Consider the following 24,967-nt stretch of genomic DNA (forward strand, 5'->3'; position numbering starts at 1 on the left):
GCCCTCCTTCCCACCCACATCGCCCACTCCTCATTCGCGCCACATGCTCATGGTGGCAATATGCTCACCTCACCATATTTCCTCGTCCTATATAAGGGGTGGCGCGCTCGATACCATCCTGTGGCCGTCCCATGTCGGACTTGTCACACTAACCCTACCCCAGTTGGGTATCAGTATCCTCGCACCTACGAGGTCAGGTCATTTCTTCATCACCCCAGACGATGGTATCCTCATCAGCTACACCGCTGAGATCCACGTCTCCAGGAGGCAAGTCGGCAAAGTTATCCAAGTCAGGCTCATCGTATCGATCGCCCATGGAGCGACGCAATGGCTGAAATTCTGGGTCGGTTCGAGAATGGATCTGTCTCGGAATCGTGCCATTTTCATAGCCGGCTTTGATCTGCTCCCATGACAGGTTCTCCAGATAGCCTTTTGGCATCTGTTCCCAATTGTGCACTTCGCACTTGAGACTTTCCGCAATGGCAGGATTCTTTGTGTCCTGCTTAGTATATGGCCAGCCACGCTGCAGTTGTAGAGGCCTCTGCCCATTACAGAACTGGTTCGAATAGTCGATGGCAATCCTGATGGGGCAGTTCCCCTCCTTGATCACCCGGCAGAAGGGCTTCCGTATGCGTTCGACGACGAATTTCGTAAAGGCCTCTGGGAGGAGCGCGTTGTGATCATCTGTCGTGGCGGCATGCACACACGAGTCCTCAAAGACAGCCAGCTTTCTGCATGAACTCGCTGGGACCCCGTGGTACGGGCAGATCGGTGTCGATCCATCATATGAAGGGACGTGGCATTCTCCAGCTGTGTGGTGGGGGCTGTCACAGTTCCAGCATAACTTCGCCCCCCTTGAGGGTCCTCCAGATGTCGAGGCAGCCCTAGGGCTCGATGGGCCTCCGTAGTCCGAGGCAGACCTGGGGTCAGATGCCGGTCCCTTCTTTATCATCAGCTGCCTCCGCCGGACCTTTTCCTCCGCATCCTCGTCATCGCTGATTTCTATGACCCTCTGACCAATAGAACCCATTTGGCGCCTTTCGCGAGACTGTTTGTCCCTTAGGGCAGCCATAGAAAATGCCGTTCGGGTTTCACCGGAGCGTGACATAACCGCGTCTTGGGCAGCTAAGAGGGTATTCATACCCTGCCTGGAGTTTGGGGTGAAGACTCCTGCGACACCGCCCAAGGTATCCGGTGACGGCATGATGAAGTCGGACTTAGGTGCCCTGGGGTCCTTGGGCTCAATGCTCACGGCCTCGCCTATGTCGTTCCTGATGACTTGGAGCTCGTCTGTTCGGTACAAGACCGGCTTCTTGGCCGGTGGTTGCGACATTATGGCCGTATAGGCCTCCGATACGCTATCGATGTTGCGCTTACGCGAAAGACTATTGGTGAATTGACCTCTTCCAGCTTCACTGGGTGTCCGATTCGGGACTTGGCTCATATTGCCTCGCGCAGAATCGCGCGCCCTGCCAATCATACGTCCCAGTGGGCTCGTGTACTGGCGTGCAGGTGGTCCGCCGGCCTGTCCTTGATCACCACGAGCTGGTTGGCTCGAGGCAAGGTCCATTTGGGTCTTGTTGCCACAAATGCCGGTGAGGGGGTCGGTTGAGGGCGTCGTGGCCCCTTGCTGACCGTTGGGTGCAGACATTCTGGCTGCGCGATGAGTGAACAGAGATTGTTCAATCGCAAAGACTAAAGTCCTCGTTAGCAGTGCGAGACTTGACACAGAAGAAGGTATTTAGTGCCCTGCGGCTGTGGGTTGACTCACGAGTAGGTGTGGTTTGACGGTTGAGGGAAGAAAAAAGGAAAGGGAAGAAACAACAACCTCCAGGCTGGAGTGCTATGTCAGGCAGGGCACACCGTCCGAATCAGGGAATTAGTGGGGCCACTCACCCGGGGGCAAAGGAGCTTGTGGCCAGCGCACTGCGAGAAGGAGGTGGGTGCATCCAGGCCGCTGGAGTGACGGACGAGTTAGGTAGCCTAAGCTTATTCTTTATATTCTAAATATCCTCAAACTCTAGTCATTATATTACAGGTACTTTAAATGATCTTCATCTCTACTGATCCAATCAAAAGATATATATATTTATATGGTAGACCAGAGGGTAGGCGACTGGTGATGACTCCGGGCAGACGACACAATTTGTGAAGACTCTGCGTTATGTCCATGCTCTGTGCGCGAGATCTGATGAGATCTTACGGTTCTATCTACCTTCTTCCTTCCACATGAAATCTCGTGTATGGTGAACACGTGCTGCCGTGCCTGTTCCCGCCTGTTCCCGCCTGTTATGAGACTTTCACCGCAAGATGCAATTTAGTTAAGTACGTTGAGCATGGCAACCGCAGAGCTTCATAATGCAAATCTTATTATCAGCACTCAACCAAAAGTTCCTCTCAACACATTTGCATGTGCTGGAGCTGACTACAATCAGGTAAGCAGCGGCGGTGTCCGTCTCACCCCAATTCCTTAAGTTAGCCCGCGCCGCCAACACCATGCGAACCCTCTTCCCTTCATTAATGATCCACTCAGAGTCTTGGGGCTCAGCTGAAAGATCACCAGTCCTAACGGCGCTGCCAAACACATTTTCGGGCGGGGGGCTCCGTCCCCAGTGCCCGATGTTATCACCACTAGCCGCACATTCGTGGCGCAATCATCCGAGTTCTTGACATGAGTGATCTCCAAAAGCCCGGACGGCCTGGTGCGATGAGCTGTTATGGATCCTCAATGATCCTCGCGGTCTTTCGTATCCAGAACAGGCGTTATCGACACAATAATGCCTACATTGCCGTTCCGTTGTCCAACCTTGCGGGCAGCGTCGAGCAGCATTTCCCGCCCTTCCCCCGTGTTGGGATCGATCTTCAGGTCGATCTCGATACCCCTTGATGACTTTCTTTGGACCATGATGCTTGTTGTATCCTCAGAATTGGTCGTGGGCGTGTGAGTCTTCAGGCTGTTGGCCTCATCCAAGATGCCAGTCTGGATAGATAGCTCGTGGTGATGTGATAGCTTCGGCGACTTGAGCGACCTCTCCCCTGCCGCCTCACCAAAAGCACAGGACGTAAGTGATTCGGACTGACGCTTCCCCAACACGTTCGGTGTTCCCCTGCCTCCCGCTGCCCCTCTCGGCGCCTGACTGGGAGCTGGACCCCGGGTGCTGGGAGTCGACAATGGTCCCGTTCCAAAGTTAAAACCTGAGACAGACGGATTCCAGTTCTGAGCCGAAATATTGCCACTGCCAGCCAGCTGTCCTCGACCGGCATTCATCGAGGTGGTCGTCGCCTGGGCCGCTCAGGCGCTGGTGTTCGGTCGACCGCTACCCACAGCCTAAGAGAAAGAGGGGTTCATCTCCAAGTCAACAATCCCTGCCGAAGCGACAGGTGTCGAAAATTCCGAGGGAGTCCTGGGCCCGCATCGACCGTTTGCTGCAGACGTTGTGGTTCTGTGGTTGCTGAACGGCGATCGCTCGATATCAAGAATGCCTGCAGGTGTCTTTGGCGAATGTGGGACGTGACTGCAAAGGAACCACTCGTCTGGGCCTAATTATTGTGGAATTTACTCACAATTGGGTGTCTCTGAAGGATGGAGGAAGGACAGACAATGACGAACCAAAAGGCAACTTCTAAGTTGGTATGGTTGCTCACGCATGGCCTGTGTTGCAGACGGAAGAATAAGTGGGCGGTTTACTTGGGGGGGGGGGGGCAACAGAGCTGCGCAGCCAGTGCAAACAGAAACAGACTGCTTTCCGGCGGTGAAAAGAAGCCAGAAGGACTCGCTTCCGCTGAGCTTGTCCAGCCTTAAAATACAAATATAGAATGAGTGCTGGAAGCAGCCGATGAGTACCCATGACAATACCCAACGAAAGACATATCGCACACAGAGCACTGTTGAATGTCGTGCACACGTAGGGACATTGGGAAGGTACCTAGGCAGATTCATATAATACTGCCTACGAATTAGTTTCTGATTCTAATGCGTACTTCTATCATTACATCCGTGTCGGCTAGTTGATTATGGTATAATCTGCCGTTTTAGCCACTCCAATCTATCTCTTCAGGATCTGCTGCTTTGAGAATCATGTTACTAATCTCATCCGCCATTTTGAAAACCTTTGGAATATGAATCCTCAAGAGCGTGTGGGACACGTCCGCATTCCGAGGGATAACGTTCAGAAGTTCGCGGATTATATCCATATGGCCGTACCGTACTGCCAACTGCAGAGGCGACATGTCGCTGTGTAAATAGCTGCGTCTGATAGTGGCCATACCATACGTTTCTATACTTAGTAGAACCTTTTTCTGCTGCCTCGAAGCTCTAGGGTCATAGAGGGCACCAGAGGAACGTTTTTTAAGTGTTCGAATCGCCTTGGTTTCCTTCTCTTCAGCTTCACTCCTCAGATTGACCGCGTTCCGGGACTCGTCCGGCGACAAAGAATCAAGAGGCGTGACTCCGTGATCCATGAAGAAAGACACTGCTTCCCTCTCATCTTCAATTATAGAATTGTAGACGATTAAGAGGCGATGTGCTGGGCCGAGGTATTGGTGTGCCTCTTGCCAGAGCCGGTTGATCACATCAACGTCGCCCCAGGATGCGGCAAGCATCATGTAAGCGACAAGATACTGTATGGCCTCAGGTTTGTTCGCGATTCCGCAGTCGAGGAACAAGTGCGCCAGAATGCGGTGTTTCTTGCGCAGTATGTCTTGGAAGATGAGGCATTGGTCCTCATCAGACAGCCCCATGTCCAGTATGTGTCTCATGCAGTCACACAGGCCGGGTTCGGAAAACATGAGATCTTCCTCCAAGGCACGTGGGAAAGTGTATTGCGAGGCACGTGGGACGTTCTCGACGATGATACTGGCTATGGCGAAGAGTTTGTCTGGATCAGAAACGCGCGCGCCGTGACGAAACAAGACAGTGCTGGTGTACCAGTCGAGATCGGCAAGGGTGTCCGCAAAAACTTCACTCAAATGCTCGCGAGCAAGGTTTGTTGATGATGACACTAGCAGCATTTCGTTCAGTCCAGACATGCTTTTCTCCGTCTTTGAATCATCAGCTAGCAACTGCAGCATAGTCTGGTCGGATTGGATCGGCTCATCGAGTCTGGCGCCGTGCTTCAGAAGGGGCCTGATCATCTCCATGCGGTCGTCTCCTTCGTACCAATGCCACGCAGTTAGCAGCATTTTGGAGCTCACTGTAGCCCCAGCTGCTAACAACGCTGAGGCATCTTTCACGTTCTCCTTCTCAACCGCCAACCCCAGGGGCGTGATAACTGGTTCTTCCTGACCCCAGTCGCCAGATGCCTCCATGTTGACATCGACACCAAGCTCGATAAGTCTCTTCATAAAACGATCCCTGTCGGAGTGCCACTTTTTCCACGAAGTTCTTGAGCCAGGAGTGTTGTTGTGGTAAATCTTGCGTAGTGGTGTCTTGGAACTGAAGGCTGATGCTAGTGTATCATGCAGCGGCGAAAATACCATTTCTTCCGGTCGCAATTCTGACCGGTCGTCCCCCTCATCATGGTTGCAATCGAAATCGCGTGGACGGATCCCCGCGCCCAAGTCAAGCAGGGCATTTGCTGCGTCAAAGCAGCCGTTTGCAATCGCCATCTGGAGCGGGCTCGACTCCCATTCTGTGGAAGACCAGTTGACATCTGCTCCTAAATGCACGAGTTTCCTTATCAGTGGCACGTTGCCCTCGGTCATCGCCGCCCAAGAAAGTGCATGCTGGACCCCAATCGGCAGGTGCATGTCGAAACGTTTGATGAAAACCTGGTTCATGTTATGATACTTGATCAAGCTTTCCACGACTGTGTCAAGGCCAAACAAAGATGCCTCCTTAAGGGCAGTCACGCGGTTGTCCATCATAGACCCTACACCACGCGAGAAGTATTCGAGCGGTGCTCCTCGGGAAATGAGAAGCAGTGCCGTCGAAGCGTGACGGGAGCAGATTGCTGGGTGGAGAATACAAGACTCGATGATGTGGCAGGAGCAGAAAGGAGAAATCTTGCGAGTGATGTCGGCTCCGTGGTCCAAGAACCAGATCACTGCTGAGTCTTGGCCATTTTCCACAGCTGTCTGGAACGGGCTGAGCGGGAGTATCGGGGGTAGCGGCGGTAGCGGGGGTGTGGAAGAAGAATCTTCATCGTCAGAGAAATGCTCCTCGTCGACGGGCTCGATGCTGAGCCCGTGCTTGAGAGCCTTGTCCAGTGTTGCCGTGTTGCCATACTCTGCTGCCCAGTCGACAGCTGAGGACCCATGGAGGTCCCGGTTCTGTGCGTACAGCACGTCTTCAGCGACATTTTTGAGCCGCCTGCACGAGAGGGCCACTGCCGCAAAATCTGCTGGGCGAAAAAGGCCGCAATTGAGAGTCAGGCTGCGGCAGTCGCAACGGGTTAGTTCGCTTCAATTCTCCGAGGACATGGCAGAGTTCTTACAGGATGACCTCATCGGGGAGATCACACAAGCCTGGCATGGTTGGTGATGAATGTGAATGTGAGGTGGGAGGAGGATGTGAGGGGGTTAAGGTTGGAGGTTCAGTGCTTTCTCGTGTTGTCTGGAGAATGTGACCCACTGTCTGAGAAAAACGAGAGTTGCCCCCCCCCCCTGTTTTATTACCCCTGTCAAAAATTTTAAAGGTTTTTTAAAAAGTAGTCTTTTTTTAATAACTCTATTAATACTTAACTTAAAAATATATAAAAAATATATTTATAACCCTTATAAGAGTTTTTATAAAATTAAAATTTTAAAATAATTTCTATTTAAAGTTTATATATTACTAGAATTATAGGCTGAACTACTTAATAGGTCTATATACTTACTTATCTTATCAGCCTAGTAATCTTTATACCTTATATAAAAAATATTTAATAATAAATACTTAAAAAATATTACTATATAGGAGTTTTAATAAGGATTATAAATATATTTTTTATATATTTTTAGGTTAAGTATTAATAGAGTTATTAAAAGAAGACTACTTTTTAAAAAACCTTTAAAATTTTTGACAGGGGTAATAAAACAGGGGGGGGGGCAACTCTCGTTTTTCTCAGACAGCAGGTCTGGGGTCTAGGGTCTGGGGTCTGGATCTCACAGGGCAACCGCCACGCCTGCATACACCATCCTACAGCCCATATCTATGTCACAGCTCTGCCTGTGCCCAATCAAGCCTCAACCATTCTGTTACGGCCACTTCAGACATTCTCGGTCCACCTTTTTTTCTCTCGAAGATATATTCGTCCGAAGAGCCAGGGTTCCATCGGCCTCCTCAACTTGGCAATCTTGGTATCCCTGCCCTGATCCTAGCGATAGCTGAGATTAACACTACACGCCTACAATACATGTTGTCCTGCTGGTGGGTGATCTTAAACTCTTAGAAGGGAGACTGCACATATGTACTCCCCACCTTTGCGCTTGTTGTCACACGAAAGACCTTTTCAACTGCCCACTCGCTAAAGTGTGCCCCCCATTAGTCAATTGTAAGTACCCAAGTACCTAGGTACTCAAGTAGCTATTGCCCCCCGGAGCTGCTTGACTGCCCCACTACTACCTACCTAGGTACCTAGGTACCTAGCTTGCAGGCTTGCAGGTTGACGAGTTGTGATCAACAACAACAACCTCTCCATCACTCACCACCATTTCAGCAACCACGGTGACCATGTCAACGGATCAGGTTGATAATGAGCTGCCTCCGGGTGAAAGTCAAGCGGCTCTGCCTGTGCTGAATTACATTCAAGCTTACAGGCCAATGGTGCCGATAGAGGAAGCCGAGTCAGCCTCACAGCGGCTCCAGCACATTTATGTGATAAATGGGTCATTAGCGTTGTTTAGCCTGGTGGTGTTGAAGTAGTGGTGCGAGGACCGCTCTAATAGTAGGACAACATGGGCTGTGGTTGGAACGGACCTGGAGGTTGAGCTCCTCCAATAGGACTTGATCAGCGGCGCCGCCGCGGATATGCCCGGCGAGAGCATCGACGCGCAGCTTGTGGCAACCCCCCCGCGCGAGGAGACCATCTCAGGTCGCGGCATTGTTATAGTGACCTTTGAGCACTTGGTTACGTTTTTAACGCGCTGCTTGCAGGAAGACTGGACGTGGCAGTGGGATGCGTCGTGTGGTAGCCTGACTGTCGTCATGAACTTTGGCTGGGGCAATATGACCTTTGAGATGGCGTTTGCCTGCCCGCTTGTGGCGAGGATGATTGGAGATACGGTTCAGACCTGCCCCTAGGCGATTATGGCTTGTACGGTTTCGAGTGACGACAGACTGTACTTTGGCAGGTCGTGGCAAGATGTTAAGATGCAAGAGATCACGGTGCTTACAAGGAGCTTGAGCGCAAGGCCGAATTTTAGCGAGATATGGCCGGAGACCTCGAACAACAACGCCCGAGTGGAAGGTCAGAGGTCTTTGCTGTTGATTGATCCAAGTCACGAGAACGTACTAGCGTCTTTGGCTCCGGAGATCCTATTTGCCTACGAAGCAGAGCCGCTGCGCGGGAATGACGCTGGGGATATAGCCCTTGACAGTAAGAGGTCATACACAGGGCAAGTCAGCAGGATTAGCGATGTGATCATATATCCATTCGCGGATACGTACTCTCTCGATCGGGGCCAGATAGCCCGGGGTGAGGGTTTCTTTGGCATTCGTCGGTCACAGGCAGAAGTGAATTATCTCAGCCGGTGCAATCAAGAGTCGCAGACACCACCTCAGGTTCACATCATGATGAGAGAGGATCATTTCCGGCTGTCACCAGCCTACTGCATGTCTTCACCCGCACACACCCTACACCTGGCGCGGCTGTTGGTCTGCTCTAGATTCATTTGGCCGGACGTGCCTCTGGCCGAAGTTCCTGTGCTCCTGCCGGAAGACAGAGACGACATTTTGCAGCAACTGGAGCACCTCTCAGCCAAAGGAATCATGGACAAATGGCATGGTCCCTTCCCACCCCGAGCTGACAGGGAGAGTTATTTGGAGCTTTACGAACGCATGACCTTGACCCCTTTGGGCCGCACCACGGCGGTCGTCTTGATGAAAGGCGTCAGGAGTCTCCATAGCGCACACTTGCTGGCGCAGCTGCTGGATACAGAGCAGGAGACCCAGGCCTTGAACAAGACAAGTAGTCCGGTCGTGGAGGCCATCCTTGCCTTGTCAGTTCTCACAGAGGTCAATGCGTCTGATATCACAACGCTGTTCCCGTGTATCAAGGTCGAGGATTGGTCGCGTGGCGATATGGCCTGGTATGATAATAAGTTCCGGGGTATCTCGAAAAGGGTGGTTGGACGCGGGCCCCTGTGGCTCGCAGTTGGCCTCTGGCATATACTGATGACCGACAACTCGTTGCGGGGACCTCTTTCGCACGTGAGAGCCATGGGATGGCCTCTATATCAATCGAACAGTTGAACGAGGCTAGTATCTCCATACACGTTGAAAAGACAACACAATGGGACCTTCGCCTCTCCAAACTGAGCAAGATCTGCACGACTTTGCTAGATATGGACAAAGTCGATGGACTGGGCCTTTCGCCTCTGACGGACGAGGAGTTCATGGCTGTCGAGGTCGCGCTTGTCAGAGCGTTTATGGACCGGATAGTGGTGGTAGAGTACCATGAGGCGGTCAATGCCGAGGGCGCCAGGGGCTGGAAGTACCAGGCGTGGGATTTGGCCTCTGGTCAGAGTCTGGGCATGCCCCCTCTATCACAGAATTTCCATGTTTGGTGGGATTATTGCCACAGAATTGAGGAGACAGCGGCCGGAGAAAAGTCACCAGTAATCTTCTGTGTGTACAGCTTTCTGATTTACTGCATTCAGTCCGTGGATGACGGTTCTTCCCCTAAGGTCCGGGCCCCTCTCGATGCTACATACGTGTCTGGGAGAGCTGTACGTCTCGCGTTTGAAGGGACTGACTCTCATGCGAAGGTCAGTGATCCTATGAGCTACATTGAGTCCCTGAAGCAGCACGAGAGCCAAGAGGGCCGAAATGAAGAAGACACTACCACGTGAGAATTGCGATTAGGAAAGAATGAGCGGATTCGCCTGCCCTCTCGGAATTAGGAATGATAAAGTAATTCATTTACCTTGTCCGAGCCACAGATAGAAAATTGCCGCTGTGCAACAAGAGAACTCGGTGAATGGAGAATGGCCATTTGAGTAGCGTCCAACTGGATTCAAATCTAAGAGAGGGTTTGTTTTGGGGCTCTAGAAAATTACAATTGTTCCGACACCTTTCGTAGCCCAGCACTGACTCGAAGGATTTCCATCGTGAGGCTTCCTCCTTTTCCCTCTGACAAAGCGAAGATCGGCCTTGCTGCTATACACTGTCGCTAGTGATCCTTTGGTTTCCCCTTGACACACTTCAAGAAGCCCTGTTCCGGTCCCCAGGATTTGACCACGCGGCGTTGGCTGCAGTCTTGCATCCCTTGGGCTTGGATGCTACATGAAGCTGAGGCGGAAGTACCTCGGTGCCATAATTCTTCTTGATCTGCGCCCATGTCATTTTCTCGAGCTCGCCCTGGGGCATCTTGGTCCAGTCATGCTCTCCGCATCCTCTCAGCCTGCCCACAATCTCAGGATTGGTTGCGTCCCGCTTGGTATATGGCCAGCCATCTCTAAGCTGTGGTGGAGTCTCGCCCCGACAAAAAACCTCGGAATACTTGATGGTGAGGCGGATTGGGCAATGTATACTCTTGACCACGCGGCAGAACGGCTTCCGTTTACGGCGAACAACAAATGTGTCAAACGCCCGTTTCAGACATTCCTTGAAGTCTGCGTAGTTTCGTCTGGGACCAATGTCCTCAAATTCCATCATCTGCGTGCAGTAAAGTAGAATCTTGGAGTTGTTTGGGGGACTCCTGCGCTCTCCATCAAGAGCGTGACCGGGATTGGGCTTGCTCAGGACGGAAACATCGTGGAATGGGCAGATGATTGTGGTTCCGTCCACAGAAGGAATGTGGCATTCTCCTGTTGAGTGTTTGTTGCTGCCACATGCAGTGCACACCAGTCGGGTCTTCTTTGTCGCAGGCTTACTGGTTGTCGGCCCGTCAACGCCGGATTCCGTTGCGTTCCTGGAATATAACTCGCCGAAAATATCACTAGCATAACGGTAGTTGGAGGCGGACGATGACCGAGAAACCTCGCCCGTAGATCGCTCATCCATGCTCCTGGCCGTGTCCGAATTGTCGGCGGACCTCTCAGGTATCGAGCTGATGCCCTGCTCCGTCACCTCCATCTTAAGAGGTTCGGCAATTGGAGGTTCCACGGTTGGGCGCACGGCGGCTGGGCTCACATACTCCGTCGACGTGCGCTTGGTAATGGAACGGTTGGCTGCTCCCGGGTCTCTGCCGAAAGGGTTGATTCCTGGTGAGCGGTAGGCTGGCCCTGACACATTTGTTCTCGGTTCTCCTCGGCGCATGGCACGAGGCTCTCGGGGTGCATGATGAGTGCTGCTCAACCCTGAGCGAACTGAGCTGTTGTCGGTGGGGTGGCGATTCCTGTCCACCTGGACGAGGGATGGATCCACTGGTCGACTCACGGTCCTCGCCCTTTCCACAGAGGACCGACATTTCGAGAGTCGCTGGCCTTCGTCTTGGATGTCTGGATTAGATATCGACTGGTTCGGAGAACTAGGCGGAGCTGTGGAAGGTGGAACCGCTCCAATCCTGTTGAGTCGTTCGGGGCTCGACTGCACTGACAATCGCCCTGCCGAGCGGAAAAGGCCACCTGCAAAAGAGCTTCTCAATCTGTTTGAGGCCTGCGCCCCAAGAGGAGCCTCCGGCGGTGGATCACCGTAGTTCAACGATTGTTGAACTGGGCCGGATGGGCTATCCCAGTCATTTTGACGAGAGCTATCATTCTCAAGCTCGTTATGAAATGATCTGCGCCCCAGCGGTTCTGATGGCCTTCTGTGCATGATAGACCTGCTCGACTCTCGGGAAGGTCTCTGATCCGCGGCGGGAGTGGCGGACACCGTGTTGCGAGAATTTGCCTCGCCACCAATGTCACCTTGAATGCTCCGGTTCATGTCCAGGTCCTCATTACCAAAACTCTGCACAGGGTCGTCGTTGTGAATGGACTCATCACGCGCGGCCTGTTCCGCCTGCGGCATCGTTGGACGACTAGTATTATCGCCATCTTGGTCTCCTGGGAAGTGGTTGTCGTCACCGTTGTTGTTGTCACTCCTTGACCTGGAATCTGGCCCTGCATCATACTATGATGGAGGCTTAAGATCCAGGATTGGGCTTGGCAACACCTCGGGAGGACCATGGAGTCTCAAGCGCTCGTTGTTCCTCTCTTTATACAGTAGGACAGCCTTGATGGCCCTCTGGGTGAGCTCGGTGCTCGGAACATCATCTTTGGACATGGTTGGCATGACTGCGTCCACTACCTGACGAGAGTCGGCGAACTGGCGCAAGCTGAGGTGCTTCAGTCTGTCGAGTGCGCTCCGGACGACGTAGAGGTCAGTAGTGTTGACGAAATAAGGACCCCCCCGAACGTCGCCTCCGCCGCTGGCGCCTCCGCCGCTGGCGCCTCCGCCGCTGGCACCTTCGCTGTGCTGCAGAGCCTTGGCCTCTATCTGTGAGAGGAATTGAGACCAAACTGGTGGTCCAGCAGTTCTCCCACGAGCTTTCATGTACACGTACGCTGCCGCCTCCCGTAGCTGGGAGGCCGTCTTGGTGCCATCCTGATGTTTCTCGATGATAGAAGCCAATTCTCTGAGGAACAATTCGTCGTCACAGCCACTCAGCTTGTATTTCCTCATATCCCTAATGCTGACGTTAGTCCTGTTATGGGTCCACAAATGCTTTGATCCAGAAAAACACGAACCAAGGACGGGGGTTCGTGATGGGTGAAAAGTGATGCTTACCCTGTACGGCAGATGACAGCCCATTGAAGTGCCAAGGCCATCTTGTCCGTGTCGAGGTTGAACAATGGATGGACGATGATGCTCGTCAGAGCCTCGCAAAATTTCCGAGTCCACACTGGGCCGTCCCCTCGGTGTGAATCTGACTTGAATTCTAGGCCAGTTCTGGGCCCGACGATGTCTGTGGCCAGTCGCCCAGTGAAGCGGAATACCGTCTTCCAAATGCCGACGACACATTCGCTGATGTTTAGCTGTTTTTTGAAGTCTTTGTCGTCATCGAGCCGTTTTTCAAGCTCCCTCTGCCGTTCCTCCGTCCAGTATTCATCATCGTACTGAGGACTTGGAATCAGGCTCTCGAATTCCTCGGCTGTTCCAGGTGGGTGGTCCCGAACTCGATTCAGCACAGACTTGTTCATGGCTCGCGCCACGCGTCTTCCTGCCCTATTCCTGCCCTCTTTGAAGGCATCGCCCTTCTTGCCTGGCAAGTCAATGCTGGACGGATAACCATCACCCTCCGTGGAGCTGTCGCTCAGGATGAGTGACACTGTGAACTTCGGATTCTCCGCGTTCAGTCTCTTCCTCTCCTCCTCGAGTTCCTTTTCCGCCCGCCTGAAAAATTTAGCATGCCTCTCAACTTTCAAGCCCTTCTCGGGCTCAGGGGAGCTAGAACTTCTGTCATTGTCGGATTCTTCCTCGGCGGCGCGTTTGGACGACCTCGATTTGGCTGCCTTCTTGGATACTTTCCTCTTCTTGTTCTTCTTTCTCAGAGAAGGTCGTGTCCGTATGATGACCTCGTCGTCATCATCGACATCTTCCTCGCTAGCTTCGACAGATTCGGCAGTATCGTTGGCAGACATGCTCCTGTCGCCCTTGTCGCTCGAAATGTCAGAGCTCTCGTCGCCTCGCTTCCTCTTGGCGCTCGAGGCTGCCCCGCTTCTCAATCTGCCTCGCACGGGAGTCTTGGACATTTTCCACAGATGTGGCAACTCGCGATTGCCGGTGATGTCCTTGCTGGTTGTGCCTTTGCGTCTGTCGTTGTTGATGTGGTTTGTAAGTGGGCTACGGGCATCGGCGATTAAAGGTGTGGTGGGCAAGTGGGGTGCGGCGGTGGGGTCTCAGGAGCGGGTGGGGCCCGGTCGACGCCTTGTCAGCACAAATGCAAACGGCAGTGCAGCTGCTGGCAGGGGCAGGGCACCAGGACTGGTACAAAAGCAAACCTAGCTCCCCAAATTCAATATTAAAACACAGATGGTCTACACGCGAGCCTTTTTTGCTTAATGCATGCGTGGCTCGGCTGCTGTGTGCTGCACTACAGCTAGGTCACTATGATAGTGCTTCAGGCGGTTCCAGGCCCAGGGTTCAGGGGCGCAAGTTACACAATTGGCTTAAATTATGTAAGACCATTGGTCAGATTTATCATAACCCCTAATAGCCAGCCCCGTGCGAAGATGCTGAGAACTATGCGCCAACAACAACCGTCTTGATGCTGTAATGTTACGAAACAAGAGCGAACACGTGCAAAGGACCGACGCAACCATCGAGACTTGACCCCTGGATCCTTAACTCAGAGAACCCCCTCTTTAGAGGCCCTCTTTAGAGGCCTACGGTCTCTCAGATGGAGCTGGCGAGGCAAAGAGAAGTGCCTGATGCCAACAATAATCTAATAAAAGCGATCCTTGTCACGGTGCAAGGGTATCTGAATATGCACTCACGTAGTTGGCCACCTCTTCCTGTGGCATGATTCCTTGTTCATTATTATTATACAACTGCTTTCCCCGGCCTTTCTAGGCTTCATGTGATTGTGTTTCTACCATGCTCTTGGACAGATTGTTTGTGAAGGAATCTTTTGACCCTGAGTTTAACCCTTGTTCCACTTATTGCGGGATGAGCATTCCGAAAGATGTCGGCAACCATGCCAGTGGTGGCGTCCACCTCGACTTCTTCCGCCTAGGAAATACGCCTGTGACGGCCTCCGCCTCACCGAGTGTCTCTCTGGGGATCTTCCTTCCATGCTTCACCTTGGCCTTTTTGATGGCGAGATATTCCTCTCCTCTCCTCGGAAAACGGCCAGCTTAAACCGCCTGCTTTGAGTCTTTTCACAAGCCGAAGTCATACTCCCATCATTCGACCAGACACTACCTTTGAGGGCGGTCCGCGCCACTCTAGTTCTTCCTGAGGATCATCTCTATAGCCCTTTTGCGTTCGCCTTGTTTCCGTATTCCTCTCAGCCAGCCTCTTCCACTGCAGGTGCAACGTCTTTCCCGGATTCCTTGCTCATTGCAGCCTTCTCCGCTTTCTGGACGCCTCAGCATTGCCAGGGATTTCAGCTTCCCGGGCGGGCACGTTGGCGCGGTCTGCCTCGTTGTTGCTTTGCAGCTCCGTGTCATCTGCCGAGGCCAACTCTTTGCGCTTGCCACCATAGGCGACAGGCTTGCTGGTGTCAGCGGGAACGCTTTGATGGTGAATTTCAAGGCAGCACCAATCTTGTATGTATCCCGCGAAGCTTTTAGGCTCTCCTCTATTTATGTCGCGCGCCCAGAATGCCAGTTGATTCATGGCGATCGTGAGTGAGCGGAGAAACCCAAAATGGTTGATTCGGTCACTTGGGTCCGTCCATTTCTCACCCTCCTGGGTGGTCAGACCGATGACGGCGAAGTCATCCTCCCAATGGGCATAGATCCTTACAGGAGAGAATACACGCATGGCGTCAAGGACCTTCTTCCTGTCACCGAACTCGTGACCAAAGAACATTGTGGCCCTGCTGAGGTGGACCTTCACCTCAAAGGGTCTGCTGGTGCAGGTGTAACCATCATCTCTCAGATAGCGGCTCGAGAAGCCATGGTAGTCCCACAGGTATTGCATGAACTTTGTGGCTTGGCCATCGACCTTGATGGAATACTTCTCCACTGGGTCTGACGCAGCGTTGTTGGGTGACCGCTGCATAACCACCTGATTCGTCGTCTCCGCCATCATTGCTGCCTTCATATTGTCCGCGATTTCTTGGATCTTCTGAATAGCCTGTTCTGCAGGAACACAGGCTGGCAGCACCTCCGCTCTTGTCGGCATGATCTGTGATGACCCCATCCCGCCAGTGGAAACGTTACCCTGGGGTTCAGCTTCACGACGAACATGTGCGATGTTTTCCTGGCGTACAGGCAAGGGAGTCTCATCACCCCCGGCCTGTGCAGGCTGCTTGTTCTTCATCTGAACCTGCATGGTCCTCATTCTTGCCTCATTGGCCTTTGCTGCCATCTTGGCTCTGTGGTCTCGAATGAGCGCCTCATGTTCTGGCGACGGTGGCACGGCCCTGTTGAACATGTCGGGCAGCCCAATATTCTCCGGACATTCAGGGTAATCGTTTGCATCCAGGTCGAACCCGACATGTTCACCTATAGAACAGACGGGTCAGGACAGAACACACAATAATAATATGAGGATGGATAGGGTGGCCCTGGGGGGGGGGCGTGTTGTGAGGGCGAAGGTGGCAAGCTGGCCTTTGGGGTGGAAGGGTCACTCACATGCAGTTAGCCACAGCCAACACCCTGCCGACACTATGAGATAGTCCGGCTGGACTGGGACTGTATCCGATTGTTCGAAGGCCTTTCCAAGAGCTTTATGGAACGCGGACCGGGCCAGCCCTTTCATTTCTTTATGAAAGACCTCGTCGTGGAGGCGGTTGTAGTCAGCCAGCAGCCTCTTGGCAGCCCGGCAGACTTTCTGGAAAAACTGTTGCACCTCGAAGGATGCCATCGAGTATGACTGTGGTGGCGGTCGTTGTGCCATCTTGTCGACGAAACAGTAGGTTCTCGGGCGTACCTTCGACGTTGGTCGAAGGCAGAGACGGAGAGTGGTTGTTGTTGTTGTCGAGGGAAAAAAACAAAACTCAAAGGCTGCGACCGGTGCGACCTACCTACCTAGGTAGGTACATAAACGCTCGAGGTCCCCACTTTTCTGCCCCTTGCGCAACTACAACTGAGGACCGCATTCCAGCTTTACCAGGTGGGGGCCAAGCTGTACCAGGGGGGCGGGGGAAAGCTGGCTCTGTGATTCCAGCCGGCTCTTCAAAGAGCCTCAAGCTGTCGAGGGCGGTTTACGGCTTAGAACACCTGGGCACACCCAGACGAGCGAGAACTTTATGCCACCAGCTGTTTCTGCGATCCCAGTGGAGAGTCTGCATGGCCTCAATTATTTCACGGTTGAGGACTATCTGTACAACAGATGCTTGGGAGGTGACCTTGAAAGAGGTTAGGAGGTGACCCACACGATCATGTCTCCTAGGAGGATGCCCCTGTGGAAGCATTTAGTGTGTTGTTATATTTCTCTCGTCTGTTGTGTTGTAAGAAGATTATAACCGCTAGTCAAGAGCTAGGGGCGACCTATAAGAGGTCCCCTGAGACGTTCCTTCCGCTGCCACAGCCCCGCAGTGGCTAGAATACCTAGGTACTTAGATTTCAGGTGATCTAGCAAGTAATAACTCTTATTTTCATCACCTAGGTCGGCCCAGCCACGATTCAAAGTCAAGTAGCGGTTTGGCTGATCACGGCAGGATACGTGCCGAAATTCAAGTTGTACCAGCCTGAGTAGCGTTATCGCATCGGTAGAGCTTCCGACATACAGCTCGGTATCCCGAGGTCCCGCGGTCGACGTGATAGAGAAGCCAAGAGCATTTAGCGCGCCCTATAGATGACCACGACGTTAGACAAGCGGCTTTATGCTGTGATTGGGTAACACGATTTGTAATACGCTATCCCGGATTTGTTAGAAGAGCCCTCAAAGTAAGGCAGATAATATCTATAAAGCCCAGCTGAGCCTCAATCTGTAATACCTTTGGGTTCTAAAGACAAGTGAAATTTAAAAGCAGTCATCATGAATCCACCCAAGATCCCAGACACAATGGCCGCCGTCGTCTTGACGGGGCATGGCGGTCCCGAGAAGCTCGAATATCGCACGGATGTCAAAGTGCCCTCCATAGCTGCCAAAGAAGTGCTGATCCGAGTTTCTGCTGCGGGAGTCAACAACACAGACATCAACACTCGCATTGGCTGGTACTCCAAGGGCGTCAAGACTGGTACCGGCACTGGGCCCGGAGAGGGACGGCAGGACGAGGACGCATCGTGGTCGGGCGTTCCGCTGCAGTTTCCGCGAATTCAAGGCGCCGACTGTTGCGGCCGCATTGTCGCTGTCGGGGAGGACGTCGACCCCAGGCGCATCGGAGAGCGCGTTCTCGTCAGGACCATGCTCCGCGACTACGTGGACTACCGCCCGTACGAATGCTGGACCTTTGGCTCGGAGTGCGACGGCGGTTTTGCCCAATACGCCAAAGCCCCTGCGAGCGATACACACAGGGTTGACTGTGACCTGAGTGATGTCGAGCTTGGGGCAATCCCATGCGCATATTCGACGGCGGAGGGCATGTTGCATCGTGCTGGGGTGAAGGCAAATGAGCGCGTCCTCATCACGGGCGCGTCTGGTGGAGTTGGCTCTGCAGCCATCCAGCTCTCAAAACGCCGAGGGGCCTACGTGACCGCAGTCGCGGGCCGAAGCAAGGCGAAGGAGATGCAGGAATTAGGGGCTGATCAGGTTATCCCAAGGGAAGAAAGCATCCTTGCCCACGTTGGGAAGGGCACATTTGATGTTGTCGTTGATCTCGTGGCTGGCCCAGCGTTCCCGGACTTGCTAGATGTTATAAAGAGAGGAGGGAGATACGCCGTGGCTGGTGCTATTGCCGGCCCGATCGTTGAGCTCGATGTTCGAACTCTATACCTCAAGGATCTCAGCTTCTTAGGCTGTACTTTCCAAGAGGACGAGGTTTTTACCAATCTAATCTCGTACATCGAGCGAGGGGAGATCAGGCCGCATATCGGCAAGGTATATCCGCTCAGGGAGATTACGGCTGCACAGGAGCATTTCCTTTCCAAGGCTACTGCCGGAAAGATAGTACTCCAGATCCCGGGAGATAATGAGCCCTTGTGACTTATCGATACTATTGCTCCTAATTAAGTTTCTTCATCTATAGCACGGGACAAGTAAAAGGCATCCGCCTCTGCTACTCTACCTACTCTCACTATACCGAATCAGATAGACAGGAGAAGCTAGAGCAGCAGTTACAACTGAACATAAGGTTAGTAAGGGCTCAAGAAGCTATAAGAGAATGGGTGAGGTTCTACCTCGGGCATAAGTGGCCAGCTGCATAAGTGCATATGAATGAAGGTGGCTGTTCGGCCGGTAAGGGCAGTCGAAAATAACGATTAGTACATGTGAAACGTCGTGAAGAACCTAGACGGGGGCAATTGCCGGGGGCCGTGAACGCCCCTCTGGTAAGGTCTGTCCTGCATGGCACCACGGACAGGGTGGACATGCGACTGGCAGATGTTCTCCACATCAAGCACGCCCACGGTCCATGGCGTCGGGTGGGCCACGCGTTACTTCATGACCCATCCAAGCACGATCGACTTCACCTTTTACAGTGTTGGCCACGTGGGCGAGATCACCTGTGTCGCCTCAACTTTCACTTAGGGACTCATGACCGTGTTGCGAGGCTTGCGGGTTGTGAGCTCGATCGCAGGCCGAAGACCCCCCACAACTTTAAGTAAATAAGTTCATACATTAGCTATCAATTCAACGTTCCGCAGTTCATATTTCACATTTTCACATTTTTTGATGTCATCATTAATCTAGTATCCATACAACCTATGTCCAGCACACTGCACAGAGCTGTTCCTGCTTTGGCCTCCTTCCGTTGCGCCCCGTCAAGTTCATTCCCTTTAGATGCGGTGCCGTTTTCATCCAAGAGTAACCACGGGAGCCCTCCAATCGTTGATCCGTGCCTCATTGATCCAAGGTCGACATCATGAGGCTGGTAGTCGCGATACCACCGGCCACCAATTTGTATGGTCGAACACATTCTTTTGTATTCCAGTCGACCGCCGTATGTCACGATCCCGTGAGAGATACTTTCCGTCCCGCTGTATCAGCCCGGGCAGGCGAATGTGAGAAGCAGGTCTAACGGAGTTCTTCGACAACAGCAACATGCATTCTTGTCCCCCGCTCCAAAGATCCTACAGCATGACCTCGTTTCGAAGGCAATGCTCATCGACCCCCTGCCTTGAAATAGTCTGCCGCATGCGGCAGCCATTTCAGACGGTCCCCCATCTTCCCGAGGTCATCCAAGTCGACATCATCAAGGTGAGAGCCATCCTCTTTGAACTTCATGAGATCAAGCCCCTTCCTGTTGTCAGCGTGGATGATGAAGCAGAACTGCAAGGCACCGAAATCACAGGTGCTGGCGGGCCAACGCTCAACTGTCTTTTGCATATACATCTGGCCCATTAGCGAGACGAGATCCGTGAGTTTTTCCATGGCCTCACCATGCTCTGTCATGTTCCACGAAGGAGCCGAGACACGACTAGACACGGGGGCCGGAAAGCATTTGAGAAAAAGCCTGTCGCCCTGGCGGATCGCCATTTCCCAGTTTCTTGCGCGCTTAATGGTGACTGAGGGCGCGTAGAGGCCGACGGACTTGAGACCATGGAGCCAGCGGAAGATGTGAGCAGACTTTTGACCACCGGAATTGAGACCCCCACGGTGAAAGAGCTCGGGCCGGTCGAAACCATCGTATGGTAGCGCAAAGTGCTGGATACGTTTGATGTCACGCGTGCCTAGGTCGGTGCGAAATACGGAGCGTTTGTGTTTGAGGTTCAGTCCATCCATGCTGACCCAGTCAGTGTCGTAGAGGAAAGGTCTAATGGTGCCCGCGTTGCACTTCCCGCCCTTCAAGTAGTAAAAGTCGAAACTTGAGCTGAAATCCGGGCATCGCATGAGCTCGGCCCGGGCCTCTGAGCAGCTGCGCAGCAGATCCCGGATTCCACGGGTCATTTTGATGACTGCCGCCGAGGGGGTGATAGTCTGAACCCGATGGCCGCCGACTTTCCACCAAAGCAGCTGCTGAATGGTCCTGAAGAGCGCAGGGCTGGGCTGGATACTGGATAGGCTTGCAAGAACTGTGTCGCCCAAACCAGGATGTGCTCCCGGTCGCATGGACACTGACTTGAACATGAAATGATAGATTCCACACGGCCTGGCAGCCTCACCAGCAGCCACCCATATCTTGGATCGGATCTCGGGGGGAAGGCGCTTGAAGTTCTTGAAGAGCACGCCTTCGTCGGTATCGGTGTTGTCGTGGGTTTCTACGCCAGAGTGCTCGCCTGCTCCGATCGATTTCTTGTTCTTGTTCTCTCGGCCAGTGTTCGCCTACCACACGTTAGTTCCAGTTCATTTCTCGCAGATACCACGAGCGGTTTCCTTGTTCCAAAAGACGCACCGGCTCTCCTGCCTCAACTGCCTCGTTGAATTCCGTGACCTCACGGTCAATGGTGGCTCGTACTATGCTTAGAAGCATTCTCAGATCTGAAGAACGGGGATCCACTTCTGGAGGAGGACCTGAGCCAGATCCCACCATGTCGAGGAAGTTGTATGACGCCACATCGGGGTATATTTCTGACGATAGACGCCATCGATGGTTTCGATGGGGATACATGTTGTCAATGAGAACACAAGCGATGTGGGTGTCGCTTGGGAAGAAAGACGTGAGTGCTGGGCCTGCGACCGTGCTGGGTTTCGAGATGGCCCTCCTTCCATCCTTTGCCCACGGCACAACCCTGGGCACGTACCAGGTTTAGCGGGGCGAAGGAGAGTGAAGCAGTCAACAAGGCCAGTGGCCGTCTGATTTTGATGGTCGATAAGAGGGCGACTACCACGAGGTACGTACCGACACCCTGCCCGATAAGAGTGGAGGCTGAGCCACAACAGGGCTGCTTATCATCATGAATGCATTCACTGGTATACACACCACACCAGATTGTTGCCATGATCTGTGAGCATCATCTTTATCTTCATGGTTGATGAAGCCCTGTACATATCATAGCCGCTGTCAGTGTTCCCTCACACAGACCAGTGGTCTAAATAAGATGTAGTATGAACAGTGCTGTCATTGCAGGCTGGGCAAAGGAGAAGTGGCCTTTGTTCACTAGCATACATTACACTTATGTCTAGATCATCTCTGTTGTAGACAACTAACACAAAGCTGTAATGGAAGAAGCCAGTCCCCTAATCTGGGTTAAGATTGGTGGGCAAGACTTGTCTGAGCTTCTGTAAAACATAGTCCCAGGTTATGATGGGCTGGCCATCTGTTTGAAATTACTGGCGGGCCTCCGATACAGCTCATCCTTGGTTCGAGCAATGTAAGGATAGAGATGGAGGGTGATGTCTCCCAGAGAGTCTGATTGATCATGTCGCTCCTGTAGCACTTGAGAGCTATTGGAACGAGAAATCCTGTCTGAGCTCCTTACCCGCCGCCTCAACTACCTCATTCTTCGCATCATCCACGAGCCTGTTACTGTCCGGCATGAACTGAAAATCGCATGTCTCAAGTTGGGCACTGTGTATGAGAAGATGAGCGGATCATCCAAGATAATCAAATATGTACCCGGAAATATACGGACTTTATTGCCTTCTCTTTGGGTTCAAAAGGCGACCTGAAGTCAAGGGCGCCCGCCGTCCACATCTGAGTTACGGTACCGGCACCCCATGACAGCGCTGGTCAGAGAGCTGTGCGTGAGACACACCCTGTGAGCAAGGTGACTTGATCACCCATTAGCCCGTCCAAGGCGTCTGCACACAACTAGCCAGGCTGGGGTGTGACGTCGTCTGCCTCCTGGACGCCCACCCCACCTGCGAGCGCCGCTTGCACAGACCAAACCACAACAACAACACCACCAACCTCACCTCCCAAACAGGCCACGTCGACGCTTGTTTATCGAAAAGATGTCCGAGGTCACGCTCACAGACTTTGCCCGTCGAAAATGGGGCTCCGCGAGAGACAAGAAGCTCGAGTTTGTCCAAGTCTACTGCATCGCAGGAAGCACACACAGCAGAATCAGCTCTGTGATCGAGGCGTTTCGCACAGCCGCCGAGGGCGACCAGGAACATGGCGATGTGGCCATTACCTACCTCTTGCACTGCCAAGCAGACGTGGAGATAGCCAACATCAGGTACAAGGACACGGCAGGCAGCCTCATCTTCAAGACTTTTGCCGCTTGGGAGGCAGGCGATGTGGGAGACCGACAGATCCTGCTGCTCGACATAAACCGCCGCACCACGTCCAGCATCGACACCCTGGTCATGCTTGATATTACCCAGAAGCTGGGCGCGAGGGCCGAGGCGGAAGCACTCCACTGCCTCGTGGTGTCGGTAGCATGCGACCTGAACACTGTTGTTGAGCGAGACGGCGTGCATGAGGTACCGGTAAAGGCGTACGAGCTCGTGGGACCATATTTCCCTGTGGTCCAATACTTCGAGGAGAAGCCGCTCTACGAGCTAGCCAGGTTCGCCCTGGAGAAGCTGCGCCAGCGGCAGGCTGAGGTCGAAGGCACAGGAGCCGACCAGCTGCACTCGCTCGGCGACGACCTCAGGTTCGGCCCGACCTTGGTTCTCCTGACGCGATACTGCGACGCCTGGGAACTGTTCTTCCATCTAAGAAAGATATGCAACCGCGTCGAGCTCAGCTGCATTACGCCATGGTCCTCCAGTAGAGACATTCGCTCAGCAACATCGCGATGCGATATGCTCAAGCTTGTCTACATCGACGAGGGGGTGACACAGATGCCTCTGATCAGTGATGCCGAGGTTCTGATAGGACCGCGGCGGGCGGTGATCATCTTTGACGAATCCATGTTCCGTACCGTGGCGGTACCGGATGCCAGGCAGGACATCGACGGGCAGCTCCAGGCAGCGTTCTCGCTCTCGTCCCCTCCGCCCAATGTGTACGTCTTCAGATCCCGCGATGGATCCACGTTTAGTGGCCCAAGCCCGGCGTTGGACTCACAGTATCCCCATCTGCGTCTCTGCTGCGTCCTCAACTCCGCCGATCGACACCCGATGGAGCTGCCAATCACGTTCCCTGCCAACGGTGCCTTAAAGTCTGAGACTGGTAGACGGCTAGGGGCGTGGGGGCTGATCGGACGCGCCAAGGGCCCGGCCCAGAAGATCAGGGGTCCGCTGGCGACTCTGGACCCCAGGTCCTTCCGCTCCACCCCCAACATCAATGCGGCAGTCCTGCTCGGAGGGGTTAAGACGGGCGTGTCGAATGCCGCCGCCAGTGTTCTGGTCGACATGGCCGTTTTGGTGTCCCACGGTCCCTCCTTGATATTCCACCTAGGCACAGAAGATGAGAAGACGAGGGTCATGGGGCACCTAGAGGCCATGAAGGACCACCTCGCCCAGCCTCTCCAGGAGCTGGGGCACAGAGGTCAGCTGTGGTTGTCGGCAGCCTGCATCCACGCCTTCAGGAGGGTCTCGTTCTCACAGTCCATGATGGAAGTGATGAGGCTTGATGTTGTCACGGACGCGGTGACCCACGCGAACCACATCAAGGGGCAACTCGGGATTGTCGAAGACCCTGACCTGAAGGAGCTGACAGCTGCCGATGTCCAGGCCGTGGAGGAGCAGCTCGCCCACGCCTTCTTGTTCAATATCTCGTTGACCCGCGTGCCGAGGGACTACTTCGCGGTGGATTTCATATCCGGCAAGGTGCTATACAGGCACGATGATGATGGCCTGGACTGGGAGAAACTCTGTCGCGAGTCAGACACCCCGGGGCTTGTCGCGGGCGTCTATACGTACCTGGAGAGGTCCTGGGACGACGATTCAGAAGATGTCGGCCATGGGCTCCCGATCAACAATCCAGAAGCTGTCGTATATCGGCCCCGGGACGTGACGATAATTTCCTTGAAGGCGGTCGCCAAGGCACTCAGGGAGACCCCATCTTTCGAGCGCCTCAGGCCAAGTGGGAAGCCGCGTGCGATCAACTGTGTCGAGCTGGATGAAGTGGACGGCTATTTCGAGGGCCTCGAGATCACCAACAAGACCAGAGTCCCGATAGGACAGGCAATCGTCGAGGCAACAGGCACATAGGACTCCGGGGTTGGCATGCAGCCGAGGAAGTTCACGAAGAAGCTGCTGGAGCTGCCTCCTGTTGAAGACATGCAGTCGGTGGATTACGAGAGGTGGCGGAAGCAGCCCCTGCCCCTGTTCTAAGGGCCAAGCGATGAGAGCGAGGGC

General features: G+C 53.5%; 9 protein-coding genes across 9 annotated transcripts; 3 read left to right on the forward strand and 6 right to left on the reverse strand.

Annotated features, from left to right (window-relative positions):
* Positions 1 to 193: 193 nt before the first annotated feature.
* On the reverse strand, positions 194 to 1,333 carry KVR01_004673 (uncharacterized protein; the record flags this gene model as incomplete). The annotated part of the gene is given in 2 exon segments (XM_044781666.1): positions 194 to 1,125; positions 1,144 to 1,333. 2 exon segments carry the CDS (start codon positions 1,331 to 1,333, stop codon positions 194 to 196), a joined length of 1,122 nt encoding a protein of 373 aa, XP_044646837.1.
* A 2,699-nt stretch (positions 1,334 to 4,032) lies between these two features.
* On the reverse strand, positions 4,033 to 6,508 carry KVR01_004832 (uncharacterized protein; the record flags this gene model as incomplete). The annotated part of the gene is made up of 2 exons (XM_044787847.1): positions 6,435 to 6,508; positions 4,033 to 6,373 (listed from the first exon to the last, which is right to left on the reverse strand). Exons 1-2 carry the CDS (start codon positions 6,470 to 6,472, stop codon positions 4,033 to 4,035), a joined length of 2,379 nt encoding a protein of 792 aa, XP_044646996.1. The 5' UTR covers positions 6,473 to 6,508.
* Positions 6,509 to 8,911: 2,403 nt separating this feature from the next.
* On the forward strand, positions 8,912 to 9,993 carry KVR01_004758 (uncharacterized protein; the record flags this gene model as incomplete). Its single annotated transcript, XM_044785529.1, has 2 exons — positions 8,912 to 9,352; positions 9,391 to 9,993. 2 exons carry the CDS (start codon positions 8,912 to 8,914, stop codon positions 9,991 to 9,993), a joined length of 1,044 nt encoding a protein of 347 aa, XP_044646922.1.
* A 352-nt stretch (positions 9,994 to 10,345) lies between these two features.
* On the reverse strand, positions 10,346 to 11,899 carry KVR01_004141 (uncharacterized protein; the record flags this gene model as incomplete). Its single annotated transcript, XM_044790633.1, has 1 exon — positions 10,346 to 11,899. One exon carries the CDS (start codon positions 11,897 to 11,899, stop codon positions 10,346 to 10,348), a length of 1,554 nt encoding a protein of 517 aa, XP_044646305.1.
* Positions 11,900 to 12,196: 297 nt separating this feature from the next.
* KVR01_004401 (uncharacterized protein) lies at positions 12,197 to 13,818 on the reverse strand (the record flags this gene model as incomplete). Its single annotated transcript, XM_044789883.1, has 2 exons — positions 12,197 to 12,701; positions 12,998 to 13,818. The coding sequence occupies 2 exons, from the start codon at positions 13,816 to 13,818 to the stop codon at positions 12,197 to 12,199; spliced, it is 1,326 nt and encodes a 441-aa protein (XP_044646565.1).
* A 1,306-nt stretch (positions 13,819 to 15,124) lies between these two features.
* Positions 15,125 to 16,633, reverse strand: KVR01_004734 (uncharacterized protein; the record flags this gene model as incomplete). Its single annotated transcript, XM_044790166.1, has 2 exons — positions 15,125 to 16,239; positions 16,369 to 16,633. The coding sequence occupies 2 exons, from the start codon at positions 16,631 to 16,633 to the stop codon at positions 15,125 to 15,127; spliced, it is 1,380 nt and encodes a 459-aa protein (XP_044646898.1).
* A 1,068-nt stretch (positions 16,634 to 17,701) lies between these two features.
* KVR01_004587 (uncharacterized protein) lies at positions 17,702 to 18,863 on the forward strand. The gene has a single exon (XM_044789621.1). It carries the CDS (start codon positions 17,717 to 17,719, stop codon positions 18,821 to 18,823), a length of 1,107 nt encoding a protein of 368 aa, XP_044646751.1. The 5' UTR covers positions 17,702 to 17,716; the 3' UTR covers positions 18,824 to 18,863.
* A 1,076-nt stretch (positions 18,864 to 19,939) lies between these two features.
* KVR01_004504 (uncharacterized protein) lies at positions 19,940 to 21,308 on the reverse strand (the record flags this gene model as incomplete). Its single annotated transcript, XM_044785528.1, has 2 exons — positions 19,940 to 21,100; positions 21,171 to 21,308. 2 exons carry the CDS (start codon positions 21,306 to 21,308, stop codon positions 19,940 to 19,942), a joined length of 1,299 nt encoding a protein of 432 aa, XP_044646668.1.
* Positions 21,309 to 22,672: 1,364 nt separating this feature from the next.
* Positions 22,673 to 24,820, forward strand: KVR01_004830 (uncharacterized protein; the record flags this gene model as incomplete). The annotated part of the gene is made up of 1 exon (XM_044792234.1): positions 22,673 to 24,820. The coding sequence occupies one exon, from the start codon at positions 22,673 to 22,675 to the stop codon at positions 24,818 to 24,820; it is 2,148 nt and encodes a 715-aa protein (XP_044646994.1).
* Positions 24,821 to 24,967: the final 147 nt, after the last annotated feature.

This window comes from Diaporthe batatas (assembly GCF_019321695.1).
Source record: "Diaporthe batatas strain CRI 302-4 chromosome Unknown Contig00004, whole genome shotgun sequence".
Taxonomy (NCBI): Eukaryota; Fungi; Ascomycota; class Sordariomycetes; order Diaporthales; family Diaporthaceae; genus Diaporthe; species Diaporthe batatas.